Below are 13,872 nucleotides of genomic sequence, written 5' to 3' on the forward strand. Positions count from 1 at the left end.
GCAGAGGGGTCAAATACTTATTTCCCTCATTAAAATGCAAATCAATTTATAACATGTTTGACATGTTTTTCTGGATTTATTTGTTGTTATTCTGTCTCTCACTGTTCAAATAAACCTACCATTAAAATTATAGACTGATATCTTTGTCAGTGGGCAAACATACAAAATCAGCAGGGGATCAAATACTTTTTTCCCTCACTGTATATGTTTGAGAAGATCCACTGAAGACCATTGCATTATGGGGTGAATCCAAATTTCCACTTAAGTAGAATTTTTACTTTCGTTTCCGAATGACGTCAATGCACGACTAGGTACAAATTCAAATTAGGGGCGAATCCTAACTTCCACTTACAGTGCATTCGGGAAAGTATTCATACTCCTTCACTTTCTCCACATTTTGTTATGTTACAGCCTTATTCTAAAATGTATTAAATAAAAATAAATCCTCATCAATCTACACATAATGACAAAGCGAAAACAGGTTTTTAGATTTTTTTTGCAAATGTATTAAAAATAAAAAAACGATACCTTATTTACATAATTATTCAGACCCTTTGCTATGAGATTCGAAATTGAGCTCAGGTGCATCCTGTTTCCATTGATCATCATTGATGTTTCTACAACTTGATTGGCGTCCACCTGTGGTAAATTCAATTGATTGGACATGATTTGGAAAGGCACACACCTGTCTATATAAGGTCCCACAGTTGACCGTGCATGTCAGAGTATGTAAAATGTATGGATATGTAATTTATATGTAAGAAGTCACATTTCAGTATTTATAAAGTCATCCTAATCAAATATTCAAATTATAATAATCATATACTATAATTATGAAAATATGAAGGGTTGTATATGCTATTCAGTGTTAACCTCCCGAGTGGCGCAGTGGTCTAAGGCACTGCATCGCAGTGCTAACTGTGCCACTAGAGATCCTGGTTCGAATCCAGGCTCTGTCGTAGCCGGCCGCGACCGGGAGACATGGGGCGGCGCACAATTGGCCCAGCGTCGTCCAAGGTAGGGGAGGGTTTGGCCGGCAGAGATGGCGTTTGCAATGCCAGGGTTGTGGGTTCGATTCCCATGGGGGGCCGGTATGATTTAAAAAATAAATAAAAAAAATTAATGTATGCACTCACTAACTGTAAGTCGCTCTGGATAAGAGCGTCTGCTAAATGACTAAAATGTAAATGTTATGCTGAGACTGAATGACGGCCACTGTCACAATTAGGTATGGGACAGGTGCACTGGATTCAATACAGTTTAATGTTTTGCCTTTAGGTGTCACTGTCTACAGGCTGTAGTAGAGTCTTGTGTAATGTCCCTGAATACATTTGTTATCCTACCCACATTTATCCTTATCTTTTTCTTCTACAGAACCTGGTCACCCAGATGAAACAGGACCCACAGGTAAAGACAATTTAGGTTAATAATTGTTTGGTTTTGTTTGTTTTCAGTAGACTGATGGTGCCGATAGATGGCGCCGATAGACATTGCAGCTCTGTTTCTAGCTCCTAAGCAACTTTGCACTATTGAACAAAAAAAAACATGTTATTTCTTACATTATTAGCCCAGAACGTTTTTTTGCGTTATTACATACAGCCGGAAATAACTTTTGGATATCAGAGCGGCGGTAACTCGCCAGCATTCCGACCAGAAATACGACTTTCCCGAATTGGATCCTTTGTTCGTACCCCCTAGGGCAATTGAACTTATCCCCAAGGCTGCTCCAAGACGCCGCCGGCAGAGAAGAGGTATTCGGAATGGACTTCTATTCCGACTCATAATGCGAGCCCACCATCCACCGCTTCCGATTATATTACTTGCTAATGTTCATTTCCTGGACAATAAAGTAGACAAGCTCAGGGCGAGGATCTCCTTCCAGAGAGACATCAGGGACTGTAACATACTCTGTTTCACGGAATCATGGCTCTCTCCGGATATACTGTCCCCATCCATACAGCAGCTGGGTTCTCAGTACATAGTGCAGATAAGATTAAAGAACTCTCTGGGAAGAAGAAAGGCGGAGGTGTATGTTTCATGATTAACCTTTTCACACGTACCAACAAACGGGTGTGATCATTCTACAGTGGTCCCTGCAGCGTACGCTTAAACCGGTGTGATTAGAACGCTTATTTAGAACGTCCAGTTTTGATTGACGCAACAGTCAGCATTTGAGCCAGCCACACTGTTTTTTCACAAACATTTTGCACAAACACAGTCCTTACAAAGTTATGTCCTGAATGTGACCAGTTTATTTTTGGATGCAATGTTCAGACATTCACAGAAGTAGCGACAGCATACGCAATCATCCAAACCGGAAAATGTAGGCTACATTAGTCCTAGCGCTAACTGAGGAAAGATTGACGTAACACAAGCAGTCATATTTAGAGAACTCTCGGCTGATAAAAACCACAATATGAATTAGCTAATAGCAATTACTATTTATACAGTGGGGAAAAAAAGTATTTAGTCAGCCACCAATTGTGCAAGTTCTCCCACTTAAAAAGATGAGAGAGGCCTGTAATTTTCATCATAGGTACACGTCAACTATGACAGACAAAATTAGAAAAAAAAATCCAGAAAATCACATTGTAGGATTTTTAATGAATTTATTGGCATATGATGGTGGAAAATAAGTATTTGGTCAATAACAAAAGTTTCTCAATACTTTGTTATATACCCTTTGTTGGCAATGACACAGGTCAAACGTTTTCTGTAAGTCTTCACAAGGTTTTCACACACTGTTGCTGGTATTTTGGCCCATTCCTCCATGCAGATCTCCTCTAGAGCAGTGATGTTTTGGGGCTGTCGCTGGGCAACACAGACTTTCAACTCCCCTCCAAAGATTTTCTATGGGGTTGAGATCTGGAGACTGGCTAGGCCACTCCAGGACCTTGAAATGCTTCTTACGAAGCCACTCCTTCGTTGCCCGGGCGGTGTGTTTGGGATCATTGTCATGCTGAAAGACCCAGCCACGTCTCATCTTCAATGCCCTTGCTGATGGAAGGAGGGTTTCACTCAAAATCTCACGATACATGGCCCCATTCATTCTTTCCTTTACACGGATCAGTCGTCCTGGTCCCTTTGCAGAAAAACAGCCCCAAAGCATGATGTTTCCAACCCCATGCTTCACAGTAGGTATGGTGTTCTTTGGATGCAACTCAGCATTCTTTGTCCTCCAAACATGACGAGTTGAGTTTTTACCAAAAAGTTATATTTTGGTTTCATCTGACCATATGACATTCTCCCAATCCTCTTCTGGATCATCCAAATGCACTTCAGACGGGCCTGGACATGTACTGGCTTAAGCAGGGGGACACGTCTCGCACTGCAGGATTTGAGTCCCTGGCGGCGTAGTGTGTTACTGATGGTTGGCTTTGTTACTTTGGTCCCAGCTCTCAGCAGGTCATTCACTAGGTCCCCCCGTGTGGTTCTGGGATTTTTGCTCACCGTTCTTGTGATCATTTTGACCCCACGGGGTGAGATCTTGCATGGAGCCCCAGATCGAGGGAGATTATCAGTGGTCTTGTATGTCTTCCATTTCCTAATAATTGCTCCCACAGTTGATTTCTTCAAACCAAGCTGCTTACCTGTTGCAGATTCAGTCTTCCCAGCCTGGTGCAGGTCTACAATTTTGTTTTTGGTGTCCTTTGACAGCTCTTTGGTCTTGGCCATTGTGAAGTTTGGAGTGTGACTGTTTGAGGTTGTGGACAGGTGTCTTTTATACTGATAACAAGTTCAAACAGGTGCCATTAATACAGGTAACGAGTGGAGGACAGAGGAGCCTCTTAAAGAAGAAGTTACAGGTCTGTGAGAGCCAGAAATCTTGCTTGTTTGTAGGTGACCAAATACTTATTTTCCACCATAATTTGCAAATAAATTCATTAAAAATCCTACAATGGGATTTTCTGGATTTTTTTTCTCAATTTGTCTGTCATAGTTGACGTGTACCTATGATGAAAATTACAGGCCTCTCTCATCTTTTTAAGTGGGAGAACTTGCACAATTGGTGGCTGACTAAATACTTTTTTGCCCCACTGTAAGTCATCACATCACGGGTGAGCTCAACATTGATCGAAATAATTGAGTAAAACACTTTCTAGAAATCGAAAGTAATCCGGCGATGGGTAGTTTGTGCGCGCCACCATGTTTGTTTTTCCACGTCAACCAAAGATAATAAGAGGAGACGATGAGTTTGTTCTGTTTGCAGTATGCATGTTGAAGGGGGTGTGTCATCTACAATCATTCACTTTCCTTCATTCTCTTCCGGAAGTTTACTTGAAAGATGAGTGAACCATTCCTTCACCTCATTTATAACATCTTTGGTCTGACAGTACTTGAAAACGTGAATAAAACTGTAAATACATTATGCTCCATACATACATACATACATACTTTATGCTACAGTAGAAACGACTATACGATATACAGAAAATAAGGCACTTTGATAGGATTGCACACATGTCCAAAGTTATTATTTGTAAGGAAAACAACAATGCAAGCGGCAGCCAGAAAATGTGCGTGCAAGACTGCGCAAATGTCTGCATACTTTTTTTTTTTTAGGGGTAGATCAGCTTTAATATTGCAGATAGAGTGTAACGTCCATCAATGTAATTGTCTGCATCACATCCAATCCCCCATATGTTTTTTTTCTTGCAAATATATATACACTACCATTCAAAAGTTTGGGGTCACTTGAAATGTCCTTGTTTTCGAAAGAAAATCAATTTTTTTGTCCATTAAAATAACATCAAAAATACAATGTAGACATTGTTAATGTTGTAAATGGCAATTGTAGCTGCAAATGGCTGATGTTTAATGGAATATCTACGTAGGCGTACAGAAGCCCATGATCAGCAACCATCAGTCCTGTGTTCCAATGGCACGTTGTGTTTGCTAATCCAAGTTTATCATTTTAAAAGGCTAATTGAGCATTAGAAAACCCTTTTGCAATTATGTTAGCAGAGCTGAAAACTGTTGTGCTGATTAAAGAAGCAATAAAACGGGCCTTCTTGAGACTTGTTGAGTATCTGGAGCATCAGCAATTGTGGGTTCGATTACAGGATCAAAATGGCCAGAAACAAATAACTTTCTTCTGAAACTCGTCAGTCTAGTCTTGATCTGAGAAATGAAGGCTATTCCATGTGAGAAATTGCCAAAAAACTGAAGATCTCGTACAACGCTGTGGACTACTCCCTTCACAGAACAGCGCAAACTGGCTCTAACCAGAATAGAAAGAGGAGTGGGAGGCCCCGGTGCACAACTGAGCAAGAGGACAAATACATTAGTGTCTAGTTTGAGAAACAGGCGCCTCACAGGTCCTCAACTGGCAGCTTCATTAAATAGTACCTGCAAAACACCAGTCTCAACGTCAAAGGTGAAGAGGCGACTCCGGGATGCTGACCTAGGCAGAGTTGCAAAGAAAAAGCCATATCTCAGACTGGCCAATAAAAATAAAATATTAATATGGGCAAAAGAACACAGACACTGGACAGAGGAAGTGTTATGGACAGACAAATCGAAGTTTGAGGTGTTCGGATCACAAAGACGAACATTTGTGAGACGCAGACCAAGTGAAAAGCTGCTGGAGGAGTGCTTGATGCCATCTGTCAAGCATGTTGGAGGCAATGTGATGGTCTGGGGGTGCTTTGGTGGTGGTATAGTGGGAGATTTGTACAGGGTAAAAGGGATCTTGAAGAAGGAAGGCTATCACTCCATTTTGCACGCCATGCCATACCCTGTGGACAGCGCTTGATTGGAGCCAATTTCCTCCTACAATTGGACAATGACCCAAAGCACAGCTTCAAACTACGCAATAACTATTTAGGGAAGAAGCAGTGAGCTGGTATTCTGTCTATAATGGAGTGGCCAGCACAGTCACCGGATCTCAACCTTACTGAGCTGTTGTGGGAGCATCTTGACTGTATGGTACGTAAGAAGTGTCCATCAAGCCAATCCAACTTGTGGGAGGTGCTTCAGGAAGCATAAGGTGAAATCTCTTCAGAATACCTCAACAAATTGACAACTAGAATGCCAAAGGTCTGCAAGGCTATAATTGCTGCAAATGGAGGATTCTTTGACGAAATCAAAGTTTGAAGGACACAATTATATATTTCAATTAAAAATCATTATTTCTAACCTTGTCAATGACTACATTTCCTATTAATTATGCTATATTTCCTATTCAAACTCATTTCATGTGTGTTTTCATGGAAAACAAGGACATTTGTAAGTGACCCCAAACTTTTGTGTGTATATATACAGTTGAAGTCGGAAGTTTACATACACTTAGTCATTAAAACTTGTTTTTCAACCACTCCACAAATTTCTTGTTAACGAACTATCGTTTTGGCAAGTCGGTTAGGACATCTACTTTGTGCATGACACAAGTAATTTTTCCAACAATTGTTTACAGACAGATTATTTCACTTTATAATTCACTGTATCACAATTCCAGTGGGTCACAAGTTTACATACACTAAGTTGACTGTGCCTTTAAACAGCTTGGAAAATTCCAGAAAATTATGTCATGGCTTTAGAAGCTTCTGATAGGCTAATTGACATTATTTGAGTCAATTGGAGGTATGTATATATGTGTGTGTGTGTGTGTGTGTGTGTGTATATATATATATATATATATATATGTGTATATGTATATATATATATGTGTGTGTGTGTGTACAGTATCTCACAAAAGTGAGTACACCTCTCACATTTTTGTAAATATTTGAGTATATCTTTTCATGTGACAACACTGAAGAAATGACACTTTGCTACAATGTAAAGTAGAGTGTACAGCTTGTATAAAAAAGTAAATTTGCTGTCCCCTCAAAATAACACAACACACAGCCATTAATGTCTAAACCGCTGGCAACAAAAGTGAGTACACCCCTAAGTGAAAATGTCCAAATTGGCCCAAAGTGTCAATTTTGTGTGGCCACCATCATTTTCCAGCACTGCCTTAACCCTCTTGGGCATGTAGTTCACCAGAGCTTCGCAGGTTGCCACTGGAGTCCTCTTCCACTCCTTCTTGACGACATCACAGAGCTGGTGGATGTTAGAGACCTTGCACTCCTCCACCTTCCGTTTGAGGATGCTCAATAATGTTTAGGTCTGGAGACATGCTTGGCCAGTCCATCACCTTTACCCTCAGCTTCTTTAGCAAGGCAGTGGTCGTCTTGGAGGTGTGTTTGGGGTCGTTATCATGTTGGAATACTGCCCTGCGGCCCAGTCTCCGAAGGGAGGGCATCATGCTCTGCTTCAGTATGTCACAGTACATGTTGGCATTCATGGTTCCCTCAATTAACTGTAGCTCCCCAGTGCCGGCAGCACTCGTGCAGACCATGACACTCCCACCACCATGCTTGACTGTAGGCAAGACACAATTGTCTTTTTACTCCTCACCTGGTTGCCGCCACACACGCTTGACACCATCTGAACCAAATAAGTTTATCTTGGTCTCATCAGACCACAGGACATCCATGTCCTTAGTCTGCTTGTCTTCAGCAAACTGTTTGCGGGCTTTCTTGTGCATCATCTTTAGAAGAGGCTTCCTTCTGGGACGACAGCCATGCAGACCAATTTGATGCAGTGTGCGGCGTATGGTCTGAGCACTGACAGGCTGACCCCCCACCCCTTCAACCTCTGCAGCAATGCTGGCAGCACTCGTACGTCTATTTCCCAAAGACAACCTCTGGATATGACGCTGAGCACGTGCACTCAACCTCTTTGGTCGACCATGGCGAGGCCTGTTCTGAGTGGAACCTCTCCTGTTAAACCGCTGTATGGTCTTGGCCACCGTGCTGCAGCTCAGTTTCAGGGTCTTGGCAATCTTCTTATAGCCCAGGCCATCTTTATGTAGAACAACAATTCTTTTTTTCAGATCCTCAGAGTTCTTTGCCATGAGGTGCTATGTTGAACTTCCAGTGACCAGTATAAGGGAGAGTATATACACTCACATATATACACACATATATATGTGTATATATATATGTATGTGTGTGTATGTGTGTGTGTGTGTGTGTGTGTGTGTATATATATATATATATATATATATAGTGGGGGAAAAAAGTATTTAGTCAGCCACCAATTGTGCAAGTTCTCCCACTTTAAAAAGATGAGAGGCCTGTAATTTTCATCATAGGTACACGTCAACTATGACAGACAAAATGAGAAAAGAAAATCCAGAAAATCACATTGTAGGATTTTTGATGAATTTATTTGCAAATTATGGTGCAAAATAAGTATTTGGTCAATAACAAAAGTTTCTCAATACTTTGTTATATACCCTTTGTTGGCAATGACACAGGTCAAACGTTTTCTGTAAGTCTTCACAAGGTTTTCACACACTGTTGCTGGTATTTTGGCCCATTCCTCCATGCAGATCTCCTCTAGAGCAGTGATGTTTTGGGGCTGTCGCTGGGCAACACGGACTTTCAACTCCCTCCAAAGATTTTCTATGGGGTTGAGATCTGGAGACTGGCTAGGCCACTCCAGGACCTTGAAATGCTTCTTACGAAGCCACTCCTTCGTTGCCCGGGCGGTGTGTTTGGGATCATTGTCATGCTGAAAGACCCAGCCACGTTTTTCCTAGCCACCGTGCTTCTACACCTGCATTACTAGCTGTTTGGGGTTTTAGGCTGGGTTTCTGTACAGCACTTCGAGATATTAGCTGATGTAAGAAGGGCTATATAAAATAAAATTGATTGATTGATTGAATGCCCTTGCTGATGGAAGGAGGTTTTCACTCAAAATCTCACGATACATGGCCCCATTCATTCTTTCCTTTACACGGCCATGGTGGAGAGTTTGGAATCTGATTGATTGATTGCTTCTGTGGACATGTGTCTTTTATACAGGTAACAAGCTGAGATTAGAAGCACTCCCTTTAAGAGTGTGCTCCTAATCTCAGCTCGTTACCTGTATAAAAGACACCTGGGAGCCAGAAATCTTTCTGGTTGAGAGGGGGTCAAATACTTATTTACCTCATTAAAATGCAAATCAATTTATAACATTTTTGACATGCGTTTTTCTGGATTTTTTTGTTGTTATTCTGTCTCTCACTGTTCAAATAAACCTACCATTAAAATTATAGACTGATCATTTCTTTGTCAGTGGGCAAACGTACAAAATCAGCACGGGATCAAATACTTTTTTCCCTCACTGTATATATACTTAACACATTTTTGGTTACTACATGATTCCATATGTTATTTCATAGTTTTGATGTCTTCACTATTATTCTACATTGTAAAAAATAGTACAAATAAATAAAAACCCTTGAATGAGTAGGTGTTATATAGTAGTGTATATATTTACACACACACACACAGTATTTATACTCCGGGACTCCGACAATGCTCGTCCTAAATTATATTTCTTAATTCCATTATTGTACTTTTAGATTTGTTTGTATTGTTGTGAATTGTTACATATTACTACACTGTTGGAGCTAGGAAGACAAGCATTTCGCTACACCCGCAATAGCATCTGCTAAACACGTGTAGGCGACCAATAAAATTTGATTCTAAATGTTTCCACAAAATTGTAAGAGACTCAAGCTCCAAATGGCGTTTTGACACCTGGATAGTTTGATAAAATAATTTTTCTTACTGATTCAGTTCATTTGGAGATGTATGTGAATGTGAAACATCAGGGTGGGAGACAAAGATATTCCAATTTGAAATAAAGTTGTTTTGGTTAAATTAACCAAACTGCTTTTTCAAGTGAACCTGGATGTAAATTATTGGAACTTGGTATGAAATTGCCCTAAAAAGAGCTGTGCCTTCCTTTGCAGAATGCTGATCTGAAGAAGCAGCTCCACGAACTTCAGGCAAAGATCACAGCGCTTAGCGAGAAGCAGGTATTTCAGGACACTATGCTGACACAACACAAGGCTATCCCAGGTTGCTCTATATGAGAGCAAACACACCAATACTTATGTGCATTTGAAACACAGGATGTTTACAAATAAAATGTGTAACTTGTTGGTCATTTTAGACAGACTCATTTGTTTCTTTAAACATTATATTCGAAGATACACACAAATGAATCATGTATGTTTAAATGTTAACAGTTTCTTGTGAGGCTTTTTAAATTTGAATGAGTAATTTGTCACTCCCTCTGTGCAGAGCCGTGTACATGTGCAAGTGAACACGGAATAGACACACACACATACTGTTTACACGTCTAATGTCTTTTGATGGATGCTTTGAGGCAGAATTGAAAGCACATTATTATTTTTTTTTATGTGCATTCTCTTCCCAACGTGCTCTCTCTGTCAGCATTATTCTGCCCACTGTGAGACTCACCCAGTGTGACTTCGACAACGACTTGTTTTCCTGCTGCTTTCTCTAGCCTGTCAAGGGAGCTGACTAATCAATGTGGTTTGTGACACACCGACTGTGATCATGTTCTCTGGAACAAATCAAAGAACCTGGGATATATTCCAAGATATTGAGTGGTGGCTCTTTTGGTTAAAGGGATACTTCGGGATCTACTTCCCCAGAGTCAGATTAACTTGTGGATACCAGTTTTATGTCTCTGTGTCCAGTATGAAGGAAGTTAAGAGGTAGTTGCACTAACTGGTGTTAGCGCAATGGCTGGAAGTCTATCAGATACCCATACACTTCCAGCCATTGTGCTAACGCTAGTTAGCATTGGCTTGCAGAATTACCTCTAACGTCCTTCCTATTGGACACAGACATAAAAATGATATCCACGAGTTCTTCTGACTCTGGGGAAGTAGATAAAGGATCTAATTGCCAAAATCACAAAGTATCCCTTTAAAGATGTGTTTAGTGTGAAAAAAAAGAAGGTATATTGGTCGACCGAAATCGAAGTTGTATTTTTCCGTATATAGCCACACCCTATGTGTTTTAATAAAATCAACTATATGCATTGTGCTTGTTTGATGCTTTAAGCACACTGTTTGATGAAATAAGACACAAATGACTCAAGAGGGAGCCAGAGATCAAGATAACCAGAATAAAAAAAATCCTAACCTGACCCGGCCATCCTCCTGCTCCTGCTGGCTTTCTGCCGTTACACTCCTGAAGTTGCCGGTAATAAGCTACACGAGTAGTCGGCAACCTTTTCTCATGTGGAATGCCAATTTATCTTACCATTTCTACCGATCTGCGTGCCAGTTATGGTTTTTATATGCACATTTTCATGGAACAGTTTAATTTATAATGACGTCTTCGTATCTCAAAATCATTGTCATGTGGTTAATCAAAATTCTATCAAAATCTAAATGAAAATGATTCAAACCTAAAAAGTCACTTCAATTGCCATTGCCATCTATGTAAAAATATCTTACATGAAGCCAACAAATAAAAACATTGCAGCCTGCAGGCAGAAAATATCCTGATAAAAATAAATATCCTAGAAATCACATTGGCTACGCATGGCCTGTCTGCAACGAACTTGAAATATTGTATCAACTTGTGTCTGGCCAGAAGCTGGAGCTAGCAAACTTGCAACATTGTGTAAAACATTCTGGGCCCTCAATTCCCTGTGCCAGTGAGCTCAGGACAGACACAGCTGTAGGCTATTTGTGCAAGGGATGAGGTCATCAGGTATTTTATGATGTTTCCACTGGATAAGAGCATTACATTTTTCCCTTTCACGCTGAGTGGTTATCAAAAGGGAGTGAGCTGGAAATATTTTTCAAATACATTGAGGAACTATTGTCATTGTCAATGCATGTAAAAACAGACTTTGTTTGCTTGCTGTTTGAGGTGAAGAAAACGTTACTTTGAGAAGCTCCACAGTGGTGGTGCGTTAAGCCAATCAGAAATACTATCAGATCCCCAAATGGGCACATTTACAGTGCCTTCGGAAAGTATTCAAACCCCTTGACTTTTTCCACATTTTGTTACGTTACAGCCTTATTCTAAAATGGATTAAATAAAATCCTCAGCAATCTACACACAATACCCCATAATGACGAAGCTAAAACAGGTTTTCAGAATTTTTTGCAAATGTATTACAAATAAAAAAACAGAAGTACCTTATTTACATAAGTATTCAGACCCTTTCCTATGAGACTCGAAATTGAGCTCCGGTGTATCCTGTTTCCATTGATCATCCTTCAGATATTTCTACAGCTTGATTGGAGTCCACCTGTGGTAAATTCAATTGATTGGACATGATTTGGAAAGGCACACAGGTCCCACAGTTGACAGTGTATGTCAGAGAAAAAACCAAGCCATGAGGTTGAAGGAATTGTCCGTAGAGATCCGAGGTTGTGTCGAGGCACAGATATGGGGAAGGGAACCAAAACATTTCTGCAGCATTGAAGGTCCCCAAGAACACAGTGGCCTCCATCATTCTGAAATGGAAGAAGTTTGGAACCACCAAAACTCTTCCTAGAGCTGGCCGCCCGGCCAAACAGAGCAATCAGGGGAGAAGGGCCTAAGTCAGGGAGGTGACCAAGAACCAGATGGTCACTCTGACAGAGCTGTAGAGTTCCTCTGTGGAGATGAGAGAACCTTCCAGAAGGACAACCATCTCTGCAGCACTCCACCAAACAGGCCTTTATGGTAGAGTGGCAAGACTGAAGCCACTCCTCAGTAAAAGGCACATGACAGCCTGCTTGGAGATTGCCAAAAGGCCAGACCATGAAAAAACAAGATTCTCTGGTCTGATGAAACCAAGATTGAACTCTTTTGGCCTGAATGCCAAGTGTACTTATTTCATACTTGCCTGTTCCTCTGCTCCACAGTCTCTACCCCTCCACAGAGCAGGTCTAATTCCCTGTCGGGAAGATAATTTTGTGTCAGTGTAGTAGCGGAATTAGCTATTGAAATGACTTGGCATTGCTGCGGATGCTAATTTGGTATTTTGCTGTTGTGAAAACTGCAGTTGTTGTCAAAGCGAAAGGTCAGAGCCCCCGGCCTCGAATTTAAGTCACAAAAGTCGGTTTGATCTTAAAGCCAAGGAACCATCGTCAAATTTCGGTGTTCTCAACATGAATTAATCGACTGTTTCAACGTGGAACAAGGAAAGTGATTGATTTGACGTCCAATTGTTAGCAAATGTTAATATAAGAGACTTTTGTGTAGTTACCATAATACGTTGTGAATCACTGGTGGGGTCATGGCTAAAAAAGGCTACAGAACATTTTAAAGGGAACAGTGACACTAAACTCAATTGGAGTTTTATTTGATGTGCTTTCCTTCATCTAGTTCCACCTCCCTTCATCCCCTCTTCTCTCCCCATCCTCTACACCCCTCCCTCTCTTGCCCTCTTCTCATTCCCCATGCTCTTCACTGCTCCTTTCCCCTCTTTGACTCCCCCTCTTTCTCTCCCCCTCTTCCTTCTGTCCTCCAGAAAAAGGTGGTGGAGCAGCTGAGGAAGGACCTGCTGGTGAAACAGGAGCCAGAGGTGACGGTGCATGTGCCGGCTGCAGACAAACACGTCCTCCAGATCCCCTCCTCCGCCACTCTGCAGGCCCTGCAGCAGACCACACACACCCAGGCCCTGCAGCAGACCACACACACCCAGGCCCTGCAGCAGGTAGCCACACAAGTCCACAGACACTGTCGACCTTAGCTCAACTCAGCTGCTTGTTATGTTGCACAAAGGCTTGTTGTGTCATAACTTTGCAGTAGCCTACAAAAAGTTTACAAAATACCTGAAACTTTCCTAGGTTTTTCAGAAATCCCATTTGGATGATTCCCAGTTGGATAACTTATTCTCTCCTGCTTATTCCCTGCTGATTCAAGGAATCCTCCAACCGGGATTTCAGGAAAACCTGGGCAGTTTGGGAAAGTTTCTGGAATTTTGCAACCCTAGCCTGCCCTGACAAGCCCCAAACCTGTCAGTGTTCACAATCTTATACTACTATAATGATAGAGAGTGAAGAAT

General features: G+C 41.2%; 1 protein-coding gene across 2 annotated transcripts in view; it reads left to right on the forward strand.

Annotated features, from left to right (window-relative positions):
• LOC121555294 (PHD finger protein 21A-like) overlaps positions 1-13,872 on the forward strand; it is a 60,614-nt gene that overhangs the window by 23,663 nt on the left and 23,079 nt on the right. For both annotated transcript variants that reach the window (XM_041869114.2, XM_041869115.2), the window contains 3 exons: positions 1,375-1,407; positions 9,797-9,862; positions 13,336-13,521. In XM_041869114.2, the coding sequence (XP_041725048.1) occupies positions 1,375-1,407; positions 9,797-9,862; positions 13,336-13,521 (285 nt within the window). The remainder of the gene's footprint in view (positions 1-1,374; positions 1,408-9,796; positions 9,863-13,335; positions 13,522-13,872) is intronic.

This window comes from Coregonus clupeaformis, chromosome 11, assembly GCF_020615455.1.
Source record: "Coregonus clupeaformis isolate EN_2021a chromosome 11, ASM2061545v1, whole genome shotgun sequence".
Classification (NCBI taxonomy): domain Eukaryota; kingdom Metazoa; phylum Chordata; class Actinopteri; order Salmoniformes; family Salmonidae; genus Coregonus; species Coregonus clupeaformis.